Genomic DNA, 21,169 nt, shown 5'->3' on the forward strand with positions numbered 1-21,169 from the left:
TATTATATTTAGCTTAGTGATTTACCAGCTTTAATATGTTTTGTGTAAGCTGACAAAATGGCGAGTGCATTGCTTTTATCCGCAGCAGACTGACTGGTGCCCCTCAACTGGGAACGAGCGCAGTGGGCCCCGCCCACTTAGCTCGCGCCTGTCTGTCATCTCTGTTTGCTACTCACAGCCCACCACATCACACGGACAGCCAGCTAGCTAACAAGGTAGGACGGATTAAGTGGAGACTCCTTTTCACATTGGGCTGTTTTGCCGTAAAAGTAACTATGACGTGAGACGAAGGTGCGCTGACGCTACTCGCTACTTCACGTTACTTAAGGCTACAGGCCGGGGAACGCCACCCAACGCTGTGTTGTACTTTTACAGTATCACGGGTTTTTTAACTGAGACAAAATAGGCGTCAACTCGTTCAACTTAACGTTAGGTAGCAACTAGCTAGTACATGTAGCTAACGTTAGTAGTTAATACCCGTTTTATTGTATCGACTAAGTTACTCACAACAAACGTGAGTGAGGCGTCTCACGCGACGTAGCCAACGTCAGTAACGTTAACGTTCGCCACACCTCGGTCCGCAACGGTAACTACATTGCGTCATCGTCAGTCTATTCTCTTTTATAATGGATAGAGCACACAACGCTACTACCAGCAGCTGCATTTGATTGAAACTAAAGGGGCCAAGTGCATCTTGCGTGAACAGAATTCACAAAGTAACCCTGAACGAATCATACAATGTCTGGTTGATTAACTTAACATGTTATTAACTGTAATAAATGACTGTATAACACGTTTGGCATCTTCGTTTTCTGGACGAGTCAACTGTCAAACTGTGTACAACTTTGAGATGAGGTTGGTTAAACTTTACAAGTAAACGATATTAACAAAACACCGATGGAGCAAATGTTTTACAAAACACTGATGGCTGCTGCTCTCAGTCCTAACTTGGATTGACAGTGGGTGTGGTATATAGTTTACAATGTTCCCTTTTTACATTTTGTAAGTCTGTGTAACTGTGTTTCTGTTCGTCAGTGAGTGTGTGAGTGCTAGTATCCTCCAGGCTGGGATGGCAGCAGGTGGAACCCTGGGGCCAAAGGTCCCTGACTGCATGACCAAGGTGGCACTGAGCGTCTCCTGTGAGAATCTGCTCGACATGGACGCGTTCTCGAAGTCTGACCCTCTATGTGTGCTTCTCATGAACAGCTCGGGGCCTCACTGGTGTGAGGTAAGAAGGTCAATCTTAAAACGGACCAGAGTTATCCTCATCTTGTATAGATTCCACAACTGTACTGGCTGTCACTTTGGACACGTCAACACCTGCTGCGTGTTCGGAAAGAGTGTCGGACTATGGACAAATATAGTCTTTGACTCCGAAACATGTGTCTGTGTTAGATTGGCCGGACGGAGAGGATCCAGAACTGCCTTAATCCCAAGTTTTCCAAGACTTTTGTCATTGACTACTACTTTGAGATGGTGCAGAAACTGAAGTTTGTGGTGTACGACATTGACAGCGACAACAACAGTCTGCAAGACGCTGACTTCTTGGGAGAACTGGAGTGTACCTTAGGACAGGTTGGCGCACTTTGCTTTCTAAAAAAAAAAGTCATTATCACACACACTGGGGTTGAGCATAAAAAAAAACATATTAACCCTTTTCTTTATCTTTTAAAGCCGTGGCCTGGGTAGATGGCATAACTCTTTGATTCAGAAAAGTGTTTTTCTTTCCAGGTTGTTTCCTCAAAGAAACTAACACGGCCCCTCGTAATGAAAGACAAGACACCAGCGGGGAAAGGAACCATCGCTGTGAGTCCCTGTCGTTCAGATTGGCATAAGATATTTGATATTTGTTCCATGGTGTACTGTATTTGAACTTGTTTTGATTTTTCTTTTTACCACAAAGCTGTTTAAATGTTTTGTAGATATCTGCTGAAGAAAGAACAGACAACAGGGTGGTGGAATTTGAAGTTGCAGGTAGAAAGCTGGATAAAAAGGTATTTATTGTTATAATTTTTTTTTGAAATTCAGAAATATAAAGACATTGTAGCTTAGATGCGTAGGATGAATGAATAATTTTCTCTATCGTCTTGTGATGGGATTGGTTGCACTGATGGAACATAATTCCCACAATACTGGAGATTATATGTTAATATTTCTGAGTGAGCTGGATTGTGGTGCAGCTGGAGAATCTAGTTTGAAAGCGACTCAGCTGCTGGCCAACGTGTTTTTGTCCCCGTCCGATTTAAAGCTAAACAAATTAAATTAAAATGAAGCCTAAATACACAATCAGATTCCACCACTTCATCATCGATTCAGGAAATGCAAGACTGGTTAACAATTAACTAATGGACAACACTGAAGAAAAGTATCTTGTGTTCATTTATGGACACTGTTCCCCCCCTCTGACCCATTAATATCTCCACGTCCACTGGATTAAAATGAAGGCTCTGCCATTTATTTACCTGTTGCCATGTTGAATCGTAGTAGTGGAGCTCCATTGATGATGGCTTTTGTAATTCACCATGCACAAGCTTAGCTCAGAGTGAACATACTTAAAGTTGATTGAACTGAGTCAAATTGTTTTCTCGCTTATTCCAGGATTTCTTTGGCAAGTCCGACCCTTTCCTGGAATTCTACAAGCAGGCAGGAACTGGATGGCAGCTCGCTCACAGGACGGAGGTATGGATATAATCATTGTGACTCATGTGGTCCCAAGGGCTCTTGGACAGTGCGTGGGCAAGTAAAGTCATAACTAAATGTGTCTTGACAGTTTTGAAGTGTAGGCGGTGAATGCATGTCAACTGTGAAAATGGTCTTTGATCTGTGCAGGTGGTGAAAAACAACCTAAACCCAACATGGAGACCATTCCGAATCCCAATGCAGTCACTCTGTGGAGGTGACGTGGAGAAATCTATAAAGGTACACACACACACACACACACACACACACACACACACACACACACACACACACACACACACACACACACACACACACACACACACACAACAACTGATATGGGGAACATTACAAAATGGATCTCAAAGGATAGCCCAAATGTATTTTGTGCATTGTCTCATACATTAATGGAAAATAAGTTAGTTTTTTTCCCAGCCCGGCTAAACATCAATAACAAAAAGCAAAAATGTTGATCACTGAAGCATTTTCATTTGTCATGGCTGAATCAAGGCCACAATGAGTACCCTGCCTGTGTTGTAGTGACTGCCACTTGTGCACACCTACGGGTCTGATAATCTTGGTACAATGAAGGAAAATGTATTTTAGCCTTAGTTTATGAGTGTTTTTGTTTTGTTTCCATCGTCTAACCCTGTAAAAGCACACTCAGCAGGAAGGGATGCTTTCCAGTCTGCGGTGCAAGTGAGTTTACTGTCTCCACCGTGAGTGCTCGTCACGCGATGGATGCAGTGTCTTTGATAGGACAGGCCAAAGTCGCACAGTACACAGTCATATATTACATCTATGTCTGTCTTTAAAAGAGGACATCTACAATTTCAGGTGTCTGGCTCATTGGTCCACTTACCTGTTAAAAGTACGAGAGCATTATTATGTCCACGGCTTGATTTGACAGTGCGACGTGAGCATTCATTCAAAATGGATTGAACGAGAACGAGAACAGGAAGTATTTGCAAAGCTAAACTATAAATCCAGATAGCTCTGGTAGTTGTTGTCAGTTCACAAATAATAGCAAAATACAACACACCAAAATGTACTAATGCCCACATTTACGTAGGACATATGAAGTTTATCTGTGATGATAAATAGAACACTGTGCTGTTGACTACAATAAACCTGACTCCAATACGTATTTAATGTTAAATATATGGCATTGTTAAAGCATATGAAATATGTTAATATAGATAACATACCTTTCTGTTAGAGCTCGTGGCCTACTTTTTATTCAGTGTATTTATTATTTATTTGACCTGATAAACGGTACGTTAGGTTTCACAACGGGTAAGTTGACCATTGGGAAAGATTCCCAAAAGGTAGACGCTTTCTGTAAAGATGGATTCCTTTTTTCTTTTAGTCACACATTAACTTGTGTATTCCATCTGGTAGACTGACTGTAGCATCACACAGTTTGGCTCCATGCTGTGTGTAGACTTGTTTTGTCTGTTCTCTCTCTCTCTGAACACTGAAGGTGCTCAGAAGCTGCAGGATGCAGATTCCCCACCCCTTTAGATCTGCTCTAAAGGGGTGGAGTGTGTGTGTGTGTGTATTTCTGTTGCACTTTTCAATATCGGGGTGTTGTCTCACATTTGAAGCGTCAACCCCCCCCAAAGCATGCTTCTTCTTTTTTTGGGACTCATCTGCTTTGCTTTTCACAAACTGGTGCTAGTTTATTTTGTTTCCCTCTCAAGGGAATTGATTGGATTTGTCTTGTTTCTCCAAACTGTCTGTTTCCTAGGTAGATTGTTATGATTACAACAACAGTGGATCTCACGACTTTATCGGATCATTTGAGACCACACTCTCCCAAATACAGCAGGACTCACAAACATATGCGGTGAGCTAGCTCTGTGTGTGTGTGTGTGTGTGTGTGTGTGTGTTCGTTCGTTTGTTCGTCTTATGAAGCTTGACAGTGCAGCTGCTGACACTCGTGTGTTGCGTCTGTGCTCCTCTCAGGTTGAGTTTGAATGCATAAATAGCAAGAAGAAACAGAAGAAGAAAGGATACAAAAACTCTGGCGTTATCGTTGTAAAACAATGCAAGGTACTGAACTAATTATTTATCTTTGATTAGTGCATTCACCCTGATACAGGAAGTCAGTTGTGTGATTTAGAGATGTTCAGATGAAAGTAAAGTGACGGTTCACACTACCTTTACTTCAAAAACATGTACAATATATATTTTTTGCAGTACCTCCGCATGCATGTTGTTACATACATTTTTTTGGGAACAGTGACATCATTTCTATCAACAATATTTATTTTCAGACAGTGAAGGATTACACATTTCTGGATTACATAATGGGAGGCTGTCAGATCAACTTCACTGTGAGTACTACATCTTGTTGAAGAAACAATGGGGAAAAAAAATCCCAGATATTTACATTTAATGTTTTAAATGTTCTAACTACACTGTATTGAGGATTTAATGTTTTCAGGAAGCATTTGTTATGATGTTGTGAAAGCATTAACCTATTTGACTTTTAATGCATACCCCCGGGCAGATTGCCATTGACTTCACCGGCTCTAACGGGAATCCCAGCTCTCCCCAGTCCCTCCACTACATCAACCCAGAAGGCTATAATGAATACCTGGCTGCTATCTGGACAGTGGGTAATGTCATCCAGGACTACGACAGGTACATGGATTGGTATACATCAAGTTTTATGTTGGTAAACAAAAGTAGAGGAACGGTGCACCACAAATCAATTAAGCGGAGCCTTGTGTTCTTCTTCCAGCGAATTAGTCCGACAGGCACCAACAGTGAAGAGGAGGTTTTTGTGTTGAAATGTCCCAATTTGACATCCTGGTATTCCATGTTTGTGTGGTATAGTTTATTATAAACAAGCAACAGAATGCGTCTCTTTTTCCATAATGTTAAATGATCCGAGCGATGTAAAACTGTATCGGGGTATTTAATGTGAGATGCAGGGACGAGCGTTCAGAGCCGCATGGCTCGCTCCGTAAACGTCCCGTCATGTCTGAATGAAGCCGTAAGGAGCATCGATATAAAAGTGAAGGGCTCTTTTCTAATCTTTTGTATGTCCGAAGTTACCACGACAACAACACCTGTTCTCTTTCACTTCCTATAGTGACAAGATGTTCCCTGCTTTTGGATTTGGAGCCCTGATCCCCCCTTCGTGGCAGGTGGGCGTTTGTGTTAGTCAAAACATGCACGTTGGATCTGCATTTTGCTGTGCTTTCAACACGTTCTCTAATGCAACGTGTCCTGCGATCACTGTTCGAGTCATCTCAGAGAAGTTGTCGCGGGATCCAGATTGATAGTCGTTTGTGTTCGCAGGTCTGCCACGAGTTTCCCATCAACTTCAACCCGTCGAATCCGTTTTGTGCAGGTGAGAATAGACTGAAGCTGAGTAATATTGGCATAATTTTGTTCTTCCACCGAAAATGTGGTATGGGATGTTCCAATCTTACTTGTAACTTCCACAACAACAAATAATGATTATCAATTTGCGTTTGAGTTACTGATCAACCAAAAAAAAACAATTTGCTGCATGTTTTTCTGTTCTCCATCTTCACCAGCAACTTGCATTGCACCTTGTCCCATGAATTGATTGCCAGGTTGCAGGGGAGCAGTCCACTATAATGTGTGTGTGTGTGTGTGTGTGTGTGTTTTAGGTATAGAGGGTGTGGTCCAGGCCTACCAGCAGTGTCTGCCCCAGGTGAAGCTTTACGGCCCCACAAACTTTTCCCCCATCATCAACCACGCAGCCCATTTTGCCAGGCAAGCCATGCAGCAGGAAACCGCCTCTGTGAGTCGCTGCACGTTGCTGCAACTCTTTGAAGTATATTCCGATTGTGCTTTTGGTCTTGAAGTAGCTACATGACAACATGTACTCGATCGGTTCTCTCTTTTCCCCCCCACACACGATACGTTCTGTTGCTTTTATTGTTCCCTCTGATTTCGATGTTTTCGCAGCAATACTTTGTTCTGCTGATCATCACTGATGGAGTGATCACAGACATGGACGAGACGCGCAGCGCCATCGTCAACGCCTCTCGCCTGCCCATGTCCATCATCATTGTTGGCGTCGGGGGGGCCGACTTCAGTGCCATGGAGTTCTTGGACGGGGACGATGGGAATTTACGCTCCGCTGCCGGCGAGACGGCCATGCGTGACATTGTGCAGTTCGTGCCCTTCAGGCAGTTCCAAAATGTAAGCAACATCACAACGCAGCGTCTTTACAGGCATGCGCCACATGAGCTTCTTTAATGTCCTAAATAATGCATTTGTTTCAATGTCTTAAACGTCTTATTTCAGGCAGGCAGTATGGCCCTTGCCCAAAGCGTACTGGCAGAGTTGCCCGACCAAGTGGCTTCCTTCTTCAATTTATTTGACTTGAAGCCCCCCGTCGAACCCAGTCCTTCCTAGAAATGTAGGAGCACCCCTCCCCCGCCCCCCTCCTCCTTCAATCATCTCCTTCTCACCCGCATTTGATCCATAGCTGCATGCATATTTAAGCTTTTCCCTGTGTTTTTGTTAAGCTAAATTAACCGGGCATATAGTTAAGTGTTCAGATGCCACGTACGCCGTGAAACAGATAGCGTCGCCACTGTCAGTATAGACGCTCATCTGTGTAGTCCAGAGTGCCTCACTCGTGGAACTGACCTTGAGGAAACATGCTGATCATACTTTGAACATTAATTAAATGAGCGCAGCTCCCTGCGTCTCTAACGTGGTTCACTCTCTCTCTCTGCCGCTTCTCTTTAGAGTCCTCCAGAAATGCTGGCTCAGAGCGTCTTGGCAGAAGTCCCAGGTCAGGTGGCGAGCTTCTTCAATACCATGCGCTTGAAGCCCCCCCACAGCGACACGGCTCTCCCATGACCTCTCAGCGTCAGCGCCCTCAGTATGCCGGCATACATGAGCATGCGACATCCAGTCTATGCAGGCATGCTATGATTTGTAAATATTATGTACCCCCCATATAAAACCATAGTACACAGATTCTATGTACATTTCCTAATATTTCGTATGTACTTTATTTAAACATTTAATGTGACGCCTCTATACATCTCAAAGTGACTAAAGTGCCAGGACTTACGGTCATTTATTGTTTGATTGATCTGCACAATCTGCTGCATTCATTTAAAGTAATGTGACTTGATTCAAGGTCATTGGTGCAGCCAGCGTATCATTCTTTCCAAACGTCTCCATTAAAGGGTGGAGCACTTTGCTTGTGCTCCATGTATATGCTTATAATGAAGCATATGTTTCCATGAAAATCATGGAGTTTGGACAAAGCTGTGCTATTTCAAATGTAATGTTTACATAATGGATCCTAACACAATGGATTAATATCTTTGCCTAAATTAATACCTTTTGGAGATTTTTACACAACTACTTTTCACCCTTGCTGCTGTTTTGTACGTCTGTTTTTTTGTTTTCTGTTCGGTTTTTGATTTTTACATCTTATTTTGTGATACGAGTGTTCACAATGAGAATCCCTAGAAGTGATTACATCAGTAAGCTTCATGAATGCAACTGTCATGCATGTTTGCACCGATGTACCCTAGAAGCTCACTCTGTCTTAAGAGATCGTAAAACGTATCACTTTACTGACTGTTAAGTAAATGGCCTTATACATTTCACTAAGTGTACATGTATATTTAATATACACTGATTAACTTTGGCATTTTATACTTTGTCATTTACTTTGTTTTTATTGATATTTAGTGAATATATGCAATGCAAGAAACAAAAACAAGTCAACCTATAAAGTAACCAGCTTCTATTTCAGTATGTCTTTTTTCAAATAAAGATATTAGGTCATTTATAAGTATGTTTTTTTTATGGGTTTTCTTTTACAGCTGCCTTCTTCTCATGCAGTTGCAGAAGTACTGGATGTATTTTAACCAAGTAGTGATTCATTCATGAATGTTGAAAATGTTTTAACGCAACCAAAGTGTTGTAACACTGGACTTTGTCTGCATCTAAAGAACATGAACACATTTCCTTGTCAGTTATTAACACACATGCACACGCACAGACACCGAGCACGTACGCCGAGCACGTACGCACACACAAACACACGCACACACACACACACACACACAGTCACAGACACAGACACTACATCTACATACAATTCAGCCATGGGGATTGAGGCCTTTGTGGCCGATCCAGTCCACACCATCCACCCATCACACAATTGCTTGAGTGCTGTGGGCAAAGACATGCTGCTTTCCAAAAAGGGAAGGGAGGTTCATTTCATCGGTCATGACTGGTGTCAACACTTCTGACTAAATATAATCTAAAAATAAAGACATTTATTGAGTGATACTGTAGTCCCGATGCAGCGCCACCCACGGACACAGAACGTACAACATATTGGTTATCGGTCTGTGTATGCTTTGATAGTTTGTTTTATAGTTTAGTCAAAATACAGCGAACAGTGTTGACAACACATAAATACCATGTTTTTTTTCTCTATTTTTGGTTGAAAAAAATATTTAATAGAATGTGCTTTGCCATCAGTGCCTGATTCAATATAGAATATATACAATTCAGTTTCTGAACTTGCACTAATGTTATTGAATATTTATTAAATATCTATTTTTAAAGGATTTTTTAATAGATGCTCATTTAAAAAAATTAAAATTATATATATATTTTCTTTTCTACCCCTTATTATACTGATTAAGAGTTTAATGAGAGTAGAAAAAAGCATGTGATCATATAACTTATTTTAATTTTACGATCTAGTTGTTGAATACATTTATGACCTTCTGTTTTTGGTCCAATCATTCCAGATCATATTTTTGGACCTAATACTACAGATTGTACCCAAAGGCACAGCAGTCTCATTGCAAATACTATCAGCAAGGCCGAGGTCCTCCTTGTGGCCCTGGCACTGCAGTGGCAAGTGTGTGGCAGGCGTCAGTCAGATGTCAGGACAGTGGCAAGTCTCTGACTAGTAGTGGCACATCTCTGACTAGTAGTGGCACATCTCAGACTAGTAGTGGCACATCTCAGACTAGTAGTGGCACGTCTCTGACTCCTGGTGGCAAGTCTCTGACTACTGGTGGCACATCTCTGACTACTGGTGGCAAGTCTCTGACTACTGGTGGCACGTCTCTGACTCCTGGTGGCAAGTCTCTGACTACTGGTGGCACGTCTCTGACTACTGGTGGCACATGTATGACTACTGGTGGCACGTCTCTGACTAGTAGTGGCAAGTCTCTGACTACTGGTGGCAAGTCAGACAAGTAGTGGCACATCTCTGACTAGTAGTGGCAAGTCTCTGACTACTGGTGGCATGTCTCTGACTACGGGTGGCACGTCTCTGACTACTGGTGGCACATGTATGACTACTGGTGGCACGTCTCTGACTAGTAGTGGCAAGTCTCTGACTACTGGTGGCAAGTCAGACAAGTAGTGGCACATCTCTGACTAGTAGTGGCAAGTCTCTGACTACTGGTGGCACATTTATGACTACTGGTGGCGCATTTATGACTACTGGTGGCACGTCTCTGACTCCTGGTGGCAAGTCTCTGACTACGGGTGGCACGTCTCTGACTACTGGTGGCACATGTATGACTACTGGTGGCACGTCCGTGACTAGTAGTGGAAAGTCTCTGACTACTGGTGGCACGTCAGACAAGTAGTGGCACATCTCTGACTAGTAGTGGCAAGTCTCTGACTACTGGTGGCACATTTATGACTACTGGTGGCACGTCTCTGACGAGTAGTGGCAAGTCTCCGACTACTGGTGGCAAGTCTCCGACTACTTGTGGCACGTCTCCGACTACTGGTGGCACGTCTCTGACTACTGGTGGCAAGTCTCTGACTACTGGTGGCACGTCTCCGACTACTGGTGGCAAGTCTCTGACTACTGGTGGCAAGTCTCCGACTACTGGTGGCACGTCTCCGACTACTGGTGGCAAGTCTCCGACTACAAGTCTCCGACTACTTGTGGCACGTCTCCGACTACTGGTGGCAAGTCTCCGACTACAAGTCTCCGACTACTGGTGGCACGTCTCCGACTACTGGTGGCACGTCTCTGACTACTGGTGGCACATGTATGACTACTGGTGGCAAGTCTCTGACTACTGGTGGCACAATTATGACTACTGGTGGCACGTCTCTGACTAGTAGTGGCAAGTCTCTGACTACTGGTGGCACATTTATGACTACTGGTGGCACGTCTCTGACGAGTAGTGGCAAGTCTCCGACTACTGGTGGCACGTCTCCGACTACTGGTGGCACGTCTCTGACTACTGGTGGCACATGTATGACTACTGGTGGCAAGTCTCCGACTACTGGTGGCAAGTCTCCGACTACTGGTGGCAAGTCTCCGACTACTGGTGGCAAGTCTCCGACTACTGGTGGCACGTCAGACAAGTAGTGGCACATCTCTGACTAGTAGTGGCAAGTCTCTGACTACTGGTGGCACATTTATGACTACTGGTGGCGCATTTATGACTACTGGTGGCACGTCTCTGACTCCTGGTGGCAAGTCTCTGACTACGGGTGGCACGTCTCTGACGAGTAGTGGCAAGTCTCCGACTACTGGTGGCACGTCTCCGACTACTGGTGGCACGTCTCCGACTACTGGTGGCAAGTCTCCGACTACTGGTGGCACGTCTCCGACTACTGGTGGCAAGTCTCCGACTACTGGTGGCACGTCTCCGACTACTGGTGGCACGTCTCCGACTACTGGTGGCAAGTCTCCGACTACTGGTGGCACGTCTCCGACTACTGGTGGCAAGTCTCCGACTACAAGTCTCCGACTACTTGTGGCACGTCTCCGACTACTGGTGGCACGTCTCCGACTACTGGTGGCAAGTCTCCGACTACTGGTGGCACGTCTCCGACTACTGGTGGCAAGTCTCCGACTACAAGTCTCCGACTACTTGTGGCACGTCTCCGACTACTGGTGGCACGTCTCCGACTACTGGTGGCACGTCTCTGACTACTATTTTTACAAATGAAGCAAATGGCATACTTATTATATCTTGCATTAGTGAGCTTCGTGTACTCGAGCACAAGCCCTTGTCTGGGTCTCCCTGCGATAGCCCATGATGTACAAGCACCGTAACTATTTGAAACGGGGTCGGTTTCGTATAAGACGTGATGACGTCTCTTTCCTAGTGGGCGTAACTTTCTCACGTCGATGGCAGAGCTCGACGATCCAACGTCATTGCGTCACTTTCACGTTCAAGAGGGCGATTCCATCCTGCTACTGTCACGTTAATGTCGAGCTTCTAGAACCACCTACTTACTAAACTAATTAGTTGTATTATTGTGAGTCCACACACTTTTAACGGTAAGTGTGAATTTAAATCACCACCTACTTTCGGGACAAAAGTGTTTAATTAATTTAGCAAAAACCAGCCCAGAGCTGCTGGCGTTTCGTCGTAGTACTTTCTCTTACTGTAGCCGCTTGTTTCCTTCCTGTATCGCTGGCTGGACTTGTGTTACATTTCCCGGGAGACGGTTGCTGGTTCACCCGACCGTGTTTGAGTGAGGCACCACGGTTTTGTGTCAATGTTTTGAAGCTTGAAACTCTACTTTTTGATATTGGCGGCGTGACGTCTGTTTATCATAATGTACACAATTGTCACTGTGTTGCCAACTTGCGTGAAGCTAACGCCCTAAATACCATAAACATTGTTCATGGATGTTAACGCCAGGTCTAGTTTAAAAGCGACGCACACGCATACAGTTATATCAAGTTTGTGCGTGATGCGTTTGATGTCAACACAGTAACGTCTCTCTCTGCGCGTGTCTGGTCTCCAGCTCGTCCCAGTCCGGCTCTGCAGTCTATGGTAAGACATGGCAACCCAGTGTGTCACCAAGGTGGAGCTGACCGTGTCCTGTGAGAACCTCCTGGACACGGACGTCGGCTCCAAGTCCGACCCTCTGTGTGTGCTTCTGATGAACAGCTCTGATTCCCAGTGGTATGAGGTCAGTAGGGCATCTGGTTCTGGATTCATTCAAAGAGGAGATTACAGATTGATGTTTTTATATCAGTGAACTTTTGTCCCTCACGTTTATTGAGAAAGGCACACAAAGGTATTCTTCAGAAATCTCCCCATCTCTGAGAAATATATAATGTGGGTTATTTGAAATAACATGTTGTACTTTTAGGTGTGGCAGTTATGTCACTGCTGCCCCTTGCAAGAGAAAATCTAAGAGCAGCGTTAATCGTTAACCCCCCAAGTAGAAAAGTCAGTGTTGAGTAAAGCAGCAGTCATGTCTATTTCCTGTTTCTTCAGTGCATGTGTGCCAACACATTTTGCTGTTCAGATCCCTGGATCTCTTGAAATGTGTTCATGTTGAAGCGAAGCATAAAGCAATGTGATCCTTTCGTGACAGGTGGGGCGCACAGAGAAAGTCCAGAACTGCCTCTGCCCTAAGTTTGCGAAAAAGTTTGTCATCGACTATTACTTTGAAATAGTGCAGAAACTGACGTTTGGGATTTATGACATCGACAACAAAACCGTTGATCTGAGTGACGATGACTTCCTGGGGCAACTGGAGTGCACCTTGGGCCAGGTAGGCATTTGGCTTTATGTGGTGTTGAAGGTTTCAATTCCTTACTTTTGGTTTCACCGAACAAAGTTTGTGCATTTTTGATAACGGTTCCAATCAGTATATAGATTCACTATAAACTCACAAAACTATGGCCGTCCCTGACCAAAGAAACACGCTTACATCTTGTGTTTGTGTGCCCATGTTTGAAATAACAAATTTTGCATGAAAAGTTTTAAAAACACAAAAAAACAACTATCAACTCTTGTCAGTCAGACACGTGCCGGACGCATCCTGAGCTGTAATGACACGGTACTGTTACGGATCAAGAAAGAAACATCCCTGATAAGCAGTTACCGTGGAGGCTCTCGGAGTAACTTGACCCCAGATGTTCATCTGGTTGTTTTGGACGTTCGTGGTTAGGAGGCTGCTGTGTTGCACTGCTGCGTCTTTGTTAACTTGCTTTTGTGTTTTTGTATTTTAGGTCGTGTCCAGTAAAAAACTGACCCGACCGCTTGTCTTGAAGAACAAGTCCCCTGCAGGCAAAGGCACCATCACGGTGAGTGACGGAGAGAGTCGGAGAGAAATGTGGTGATGTTGTTTTTGGTTTTTAACCCTCTGTTGTTTATGTTCCATCCTGTGTAGATCAGTGCAGAAGAAATAAAAGATAACAGGGTGGCAAATTTTGAAGTTGAAGCAAGGAAACTAGACAACAAGGTATGAACTGTTGTCATGCTGTTCTTCATTTTTCAGTATTCAGGTACATTAAACTTACTGGTGTGTTTAATTGCTTTACTCGTTGACAGGATTTCTTTGGGAAGTCCGACCCGTACCTGGAATTCTACAAGCAGACGGCAACTGGATGGCAACTCGCTCACAGGACCGAGGTACTGTTGTGGAGAGAATTAATGGCTAATTAATCCCCCTCCCAAAAAACGATAACTAAATATGATTTCAGTTTCCTCCTTTAAGAATCTGCACAAGTTCCATATGCATTTGTTCTTGATGGAGTCGTCTGCACCTGTATAACGTTCTTTAAATTCTGTCACTAGGTGGTGAACAACAACTTGAATCCAACATGGAAACCCTTTCGAATCCCCCTGCAGTCGCTCTGCGGAGGAGACCTGGAGAAGCCTATAAAAGTAATCTAAATAAACCTCAAATACATTTCTTTAAACCACCGCTTGCACATTGAGTGACGTTTCTGGAAGCTGTAAAATAGCTCTCGGAGCAAAAATTGTGTCGGCTCTCTCGGATATCGCAAAACATTATTGTAGTGTATTTGGTACTAGCTGCATGATATATATATTTATTTGTTGAACGTCTGAAGCGCACATGTCAGGAAGGGAGCTGTTTTCAATCACACAGTACAAGTGAGTTCCCCAGTGTGTTGCAGTGTTTTTCTCTTTTTCATCCTACCATCACTTAATGGGTGACATTTGTGAATGGAGTAGACTTTAACCCCCCCTTATGAAGTGTGAGGGGGGGTGTAAAGTCTCAGGCCCTTCAAGTTTCCTTCATGCCAACACAATCCTCTCATAAAGACGGATTTGTCTGAAACCACACATTCCTCTTTTAGTCATCTGTTCTGTCTAGTACGCTAGTTTTACAAAGAGGAGGTATGTTTTAAATCTCACTCGTGCAGGTTTTTCTTTCTTCTTGTTTTCTACATTTCCCAGTTTTAAAAAATATACTAAGAGGGTATGTTCACGCAAAAACAACATTTATCACCGCTGTCCAGATATTTCTGAGATTCTGATTTATGGGACTCTGAAGTGACTCGGTTACGTTGGATAATGCAGAGATCTCGCTGTGTTTTTGTCTGGCTTTGGTGAACGGTCCCTTTTTTAGTTCTATTTTTTTTTTCTGTGTGAAAGATGTAACAGTTTTCTTGTTTGCCACATCACTGTTTGTGTTTTAATTTAATTTAATTTAAATTCTTTACCTTTTTTCCAGGTTGAGTGTTATGACTATGACAACGATGGCTCACATGACCTTATTGGAAGCTTTGAGACCACAATGACACGCTTTCAGCAAGCATCACGAACGTCTCCGGTAAGTGTGTGTGTGTGTGTGTGTGTGTGTGTGTTTACATTGTTTGCTTGGATGTGTAACAACCAAAGTTTCAAACCATATTTTAACATTCTCAACCAACTTGAAGTGGCTCATTGTGGTGTTATTGTAATGATATTAGGTTTTGGTGATGGTCAAAACCCACGAGGTGGGTGAATTAGTCTAGCTAAGTGTACTGACTAGTGTTGTTCCAAGCTAAATGTAGATTTGAAATGCACAACTGGTACTTTAAGTATGAGCTTTCGCACTCACATGCTTTTGTGTTTTTGTCCTCAGGCAGAGTTTGAATGTGTCAACAGTAAAAAGAAACAGAAGAAGAAAGGCTACAAAAACTCTGGTGTGGTGGGCGTGAAGATTTGCCAGGTACAGACTACTTCATGATTTAGTATGTTGTGTGATTAGTCCTTTTGATTTAAGACACCATTGTGATTTTGGTATTACACGCTCTCTAATTTATAAAATGCATGTTTCCTCTTTTAGGTGGTGAAGGAGTATACCTTTCTAGATTATATCATGGGAGGCTGTCAAATCAACTTCACTGTAAGTTTAGCTTTCTCTATTAATGCCTCTTTTTCTTTCATCAATTAGTATTCTTGGGCCGGCTACCTGAATGTTTTTTTTTGCAGGTGGCTATCGACTTCACAGGCTCCAACGGGGATCCCAAGTCTCCTCAGTCTCTGCACTACATTAGTCCTAAGGGTGTAAACGAGTACCTCTCTGCTACCTGGTCTGTGGGCAACGTCATCCAGGACTATGACAGGTATGTGTGACTCATGAAACACAGGCTAGGACATTCAAAACTTCATAGCTTCCAAGTTTGAAGAAATACCACATCACTTCATGCCAGCTGTGGCTGGAACGGTTTGCATTGAATCGACAAAATATATCTGTCACTAATGCGCTAATGTTTTTTTCCTCCTGTGTAGCGACAAGATGTTTCCTGCCTTTGGCTTTGGGGCACAAATCCCTCCCACGTGGCAGGTAGGACTTTTTAAAATTACAAAATGTCCCCGAAAAAGACGTCACCGCTGTTTGAATGTGATTGAAAAGTCATGTAGTGGTTTGACACAGGAACTGGAATCTGATGGTGTTGTGTTTCCTTTAGGTTTCCCATGAGTTCCCTCTCAACTTCAACCCAGCAAATCCATTCTGTGCCGGTATGTATGCAAACCATTGCACTGTATGTACATTTAGACGGTTATTTACATCTACAGTTGTAGATGACGTGTAGTGTGTTGATGCAAACATGATCCCTACTGAGTGTGTGTGTGTGTGTGTGTGTGTGTGTGTGTAGGCGTTGAAGGTGTGGTGGAGGCCTACAGGGTGTGTCTGCCTCAAGTCAAACTCTACGGTCCCACCAACTTCTCCCCTATCATCAACCATGTAGCCTGCTTTGCTAAGCAAGCGCTTCAGCAGACCACTGCATCAGTGAGTATTTGTCTATTCACGCAATCACAAGTAAAGGAAGACTTGTCCTTCCAGTTTATTATTATTTTTATTATTATTTTGGCTGAAACAATCCAGAGTGAACAGTTATTTTAATAGTGATTTTTACCCGTGCACTGGTTGTTACCCAGTTCAGTGAGACTCGCAGTAGACGTTCCGATGTGCCACCTTGGACCGGATGGCAAAGCCTCTCGGTAACCTTTTTCCAATTCTTTGTGCATACATTTCACAATGGTGCAAGAGGATTGTAAAATGGCTTGATCCAGAGCAACAGGAGTCCTTGTGATAATACCACAGTGATTGGCTATTTTCAGATGCCAGGCCCATGGTTATTAGATCTCTCTGTCCCGTAGAGGCATTAGCTTGAGTTGTATGCTCGTCAACAGCTGAGTATATGTGGAAGCCTCTGAAACCCTTGATTTCAGCTATATTAAATGAATGATAACTCCTTCAAAGTAATGCCAGTGTTGAATAAATTAATTGTTAGTTTCAAACAGTCATTCTATAACTCGTTTTCTTGCATTTCATGCATCTCATCTAACTATGAAGCAAGGGATTTCTGTGTTTCTGTATGCTCTTCGCATATCTCCAGAGACGCTCTTCCGATCCACGTCACACTTTAGACACGCAGCACAAAACTTAACAACGAATCCGTTTGGATTTGAAACCCAGTACTTTGGTCTACAATGTATGCGTTTGGATCTTTATCAAAACATGCGTAAAGTTCAGCCATTTAATAACTGATCTACTTCCTCTGTTGCTGCCGTCTCCCTGAAGCAATACTATGTTCTGCTGATCATCACTGACGGAGTGATCACAGACATGGACGAGACGCGCAGCGCCATCGTCAACGCCTCTCGCCTGCCCATGTCCATCATCATTGTCGGCGTCGGGGGGGCTGACTTCAGTGCCATGGAGTTCCTAGACGGGGACGATGGACGCCTGCGCTCTCAGACCGGCGAGGCGGCCATGCGAGACATCGTCCAGTTTGTGCCGTACCGTCAGTTCCAAAATGTAAGTCACAGTGGGGGGGCAGGGGGGGAAATCTGACATCTTTTCATCACACTGATTGCTTTATAGAAGATGTGAATAAGGTTTGCTTTGATTTCATAAAATGTTTTCAATAAGCCAATTTATTTCTTTAAAGTCTGCATGCCTTTCAAACTTTTTTTTCTGAGCATTTCACTGCATCATTTTTTGGTTTAACTGGCTTCAAACTTACACATCTGAACATGATATATAGTGTCCCGATCCAAGACCCAGACCCAGCCCCTCAGCTTAGAGCTCACTTAGCTCACCCATGTGCCTTGTCTATTTATCTCTTTTCAGGCGCCCAGCCAGGCTCTTGCCCAAAGTGTATTGGCCGAGTTACCTCAGCAAGTGGCCTCCTTCTTCAGTATATTCAAACTGAAGCCTCCCCATGATCCAAATCCTTCATAGTGGTACCCCAAATATGTATTATTCATCAAATTCAGCACCACCCTCGCCTGTGCTTGGCCGATATGAATAACCGCCTCATTGCATGAATCATCACATGAATCATCGCATGAAGTGATTGCAATCCTCTTTTCTTTTTTTTTCTTACTAATAACTTTTCCTAACTTTGTTTTGCTAAAGATCCATCATCAGTATGAGAGAGAGAGAGAGAGAGAGAGATATGAAGCACTGGTGACCGATCTCAGAAACATATTCTTGTTTACATTAAAGGGAAAACTCCTCTGCTCAACACCAGTTTGTGCAGATTCATCTATTGTTCTGTGGTGCACCGTAGTCAACAATCTGACCACTTGCGTCTTCAGCTGTTTTCCAAAGTGAATCGAGGTTGAAGCTCGACAAAACTAAAAGGAAATGACACAATATCAGTGCTGTCACTGTTGCTCACTCCAGCTATAAATGCAGTAAGAGCAAGCAACTCCTCTGCAGGTTGCCAGAAAAAGTGTCATTGTGACAAAAATAACTCCCGAAATACATTGTAAAAGCAAAGATGGTTGGAATTTTCCCTTTTAGCTGTCTCTACCTGCATGGCGCTCTACTTCTCATTCACAAACCCTTCATTTAATCAGTTGTAAACTTTTTTTTTCTCTCTCTTTTTTTGCACCTCAGGCTCCTCGAGAAGCACTGGCAAAGAGTGTGTTGGCAGAAGTACCAGGTCAGCTGGTGGACTTTTTCAATACCATGAAGCTGAGTCCACCCAAATCCACTGCTAATGCACCAGACCCTGCAGGTACCATCTGATAATACAAGGAAGAAACCAGATCCAGACCCACCTCATCTCCTGCAGATGTAGAGCAGATCCCAGCTTCGCCTCCTCACACAACTATTCAATTCAATTCAGTTTATTTTGTATAGCCCAATATCACAAATTACAAATTTGCCTCAGAGGGCTTTACAATCTGTACACATATTAGACAAACGTCCTTCCTCAAACCTTTCACCCACCTTGAGGAAATACCAGTATCCAGCTTTGTCAAAAACGCACAATACGTCGTACATAAGAACTCCACACTCTTGACCAACCCGTGTATTTTGTGTCAAAATAGACCTAGATTTTGTTAGATATTAACATTCACGTGTGTTCATTTGAGCTGTTATTCAGTGTTACTGCATCTTAGAAATAGAAAACAAACACAATCATTCCGTCTTTTTTGTGTCAAAATATAGGTTGATTGGAAGGGAATTTGCACTTTCTCAAGTATTTTTCTAGAATAATTTTTCCCAAGATACAATTAACCTTCCCCACAGGCACCTTTTTAAAAGTGGCATGTGAGGACTCAGGTGTGGTTCAGGTAAAACCAGGAAAATAATATACAAAATAAAATAATGACAAAATAAAATAATGACGTTTCACATCAAATTAAACGGCACATGAGCTCCGATAATTAGTAAGCCGTTTTCAAATGCTCCAAGTCACACAATACTAAAATAAGAACGCAAGTATCATATTTATAATTCGCCTCAAGTCAGCTCACTTGCGACCCGTAGCTACGTCCTAGCAGAAAAAGCAAGAGGATTCAACACAGATTCCAAACATATTTTTAAAATCCCTCTACACCAAACCATCACCGAGATCCAAGCAAAAGAACACAGCAACACAAAGCGCTTCATCGCTTTACGGTCGGCAAATTCTGCTTACCTTTTGAAGATTAGTTAAAGAAAAAGCATTTTCTTTAGAGGCAAACCTGTAACTTTTTTAAATTTTTGCTGTGTGCCATCTCCATTTAATCTAACCAGTAACATATAGGCTGCTATTTACACATCTGAAGTATTCTCGCAAGTGTTTACTTTTATTATATTAAAATAGCCCTTGTAGTAGAGGAAATACTCTCTTTTTAGTTTGGGTATGTTATTTCGAGCAGAGGCCTAGAGAAATAAGTTGTTTTTTAAAAAGTTAAGCATTCATTGTTTTCAAAGTACTCACTGAAACGGAAAGCCGAACAGCAAACACAGTTCTCGTTGCAGAAACACTGCACTGGGTATAGTTGTCTGCTGCAGGCTTTTTAATGCAGTGTGCAGTTCAAGTTACAATAGTTAGATCTTTTAATTAGGGGAAACTGGTATGACAAAGTACATTTCATAGGTTGGTGGACTCCCTCCATGTACAATGTTTACACAGCTTAAATAGCTGCAGCGCTGCTAGTAGCATAACAGCATTACCAAAGTAGCTTTATTAATGGATGCACATGCTTCCCTATGCACTCTAACCTTTTGCTCATTACTCAATGAAATGCCAAACTCTGTCTGTAGGTTATAAACCTGTGTACTCCCAGAGCTGTTCATACCCTAAGTATGAAATATTGTGATAACTAGAAAGTGGTCTCATTGTTGATTTGGTTGTATTGTGCCAGTCTTGTATGTGCCAGTTACTTTTTTGGTTACTTTTCCGGTTGGTAATTCCTGGTAAAGGACTAGCTTCCATATGTATGACATTGTATATTAGTATTACACACGCTGTCGCCATAGAAACGAGAGAGTGCTCCTTATTGAAATCTATGCACAAATAGCTTTTATTGATGCCTGATGAAAATATGAACCATTCATCTAATGTATCATGTTGTATGAGCTTTAGTGCTGTAAGAGATCGGTAATGTGCCTGTGTGTCAATATCAAGATTCCTATTAAAGCATCTCTTATTCAATAAGTGTTGAATTTAACATTTCTTTTCACAACTTTCAGCAAGTCAACAGCCTTTCGTATAGGATTTGGTCAGATAACCAGTTGAATTCCCTTCCTTGTGGTCATTGTAGCATATGGATACACATGACAATACATGCCATTGAGGATTTTAGAACATGAAGTTAGAAAAAAGTGAACAACCCAGTGGCCTAATGAGTACAACTTGAAGTACTAGGTCGTGGACTGAATTGTGAGCTTTTGATATTTGGCAGGTGAAGTGCAAGCTATTGCTGCCACCTAGTGCTAAACAGTCAAAAACGCCTTGTTTGTGCAATCTATTTGACAAAAAACA

The 21,169-nt window shown here is 42.8% G+C and overlaps 2 protein-coding genes across 6 annotated transcripts; both read left to right on the forward strand.

The window, feature by feature from the left end:
- The first annotated feature begins 72 nt into the window (after positions 1 to 72).
- On the forward strand, positions 73 to 8,491 carry LOC117749949 (copine-3-like). Of its 4 annotated transcripts, XM_034560772.1 has the most exons (17): positions 73 to 215; positions 1,036 to 1,228; positions 1,396 to 1,575; positions 1,732 to 1,806; positions 1,923 to 1,994; positions 2,599 to 2,679; positions 2,830 to 2,919; positions 4,430 to 4,528; positions 4,648 to 4,734; positions 4,959 to 5,018; positions 5,195 to 5,328; positions 5,783 to 5,837; positions 5,992 to 6,043; positions 6,330 to 6,463; positions 6,631 to 6,867; positions 6,973 to 7,087; positions 7,423 to 8,491. In XM_034560772.1, exons 2-16 carry the CDS (start codon positions 1,070 to 1,072, stop codon positions 7,081 to 7,083), a joined length of 1,626 nt encoding a protein of 541 aa, XP_034416663.1. In that variant the 5' UTR covers positions 73 to 215; positions 1,036 to 1,069; the 3' UTR covers positions 7,084 to 7,087; positions 7,423 to 8,491. The 4 variants fall into 4 exon arrangements, with proteins under 4 accessions (XP_034416663.1, XP_034416661.1, XP_034416660.1 ...); XM_034560770.1 differs by lacking the exon at positions 6,973 to 7,087 and having other exon boundaries at positions 73 to 291; XM_034560769.1 differs by lacking the exon at positions 6,973 to 7,087.
- A 3,349-nt stretch (positions 8,492 to 11,840) lies between these two features.
- Positions 11,841 to 20,842, forward strand: LOC117749434 (copine-3-like). 2 transcript variants are annotated; one of them, XM_034559966.1, is made up of 17 exons: positions 11,841 to 11,977; positions 12,451 to 12,618; positions 13,030 to 13,209; positions 13,670 to 13,744; positions 13,831 to 13,902; positions 13,992 to 14,072; positions 14,238 to 14,327; positions 15,142 to 15,240; positions 15,535 to 15,621; positions 15,739 to 15,798; positions 15,885 to 16,018; positions 16,185 to 16,239; positions 16,364 to 16,415; positions 16,553 to 16,686; positions 17,482 to 17,718; positions 18,034 to 18,146; positions 18,808 to 20,842. In XM_034559966.1, the coding sequence occupies exons 2-16, from the start codon at positions 12,487 to 12,489 to the stop codon at positions 18,142 to 18,144; spliced, it is 1,599 nt and encodes a 532-aa protein (XP_034415857.1). In that variant the 5' UTR covers positions 11,841 to 11,977; positions 12,451 to 12,486; the 3' UTR covers positions 18,145 to 18,146; positions 18,808 to 20,842. The 2 variants fall into 2 exon arrangements, with proteins under 2 accessions (XP_034415857.1, XP_034415856.1); XM_034559965.1 differs by lacking the exon at positions 18,034 to 18,146 and having other exon boundaries at positions 11,842 to 11,977.
- Positions 20,843 to 21,169: the final 327 nt, after the last annotated feature.

Source organism: Cyclopterus lumpus, chromosome 20, assembly GCF_009769545.1.
Source record: "Cyclopterus lumpus isolate fCycLum1 chromosome 20, fCycLum1.pri, whole genome shotgun sequence".
NCBI lineage: Eukaryota > Metazoa > Chordata > Actinopteri > Perciformes > Cyclopteridae > Cyclopterus > Cyclopterus lumpus.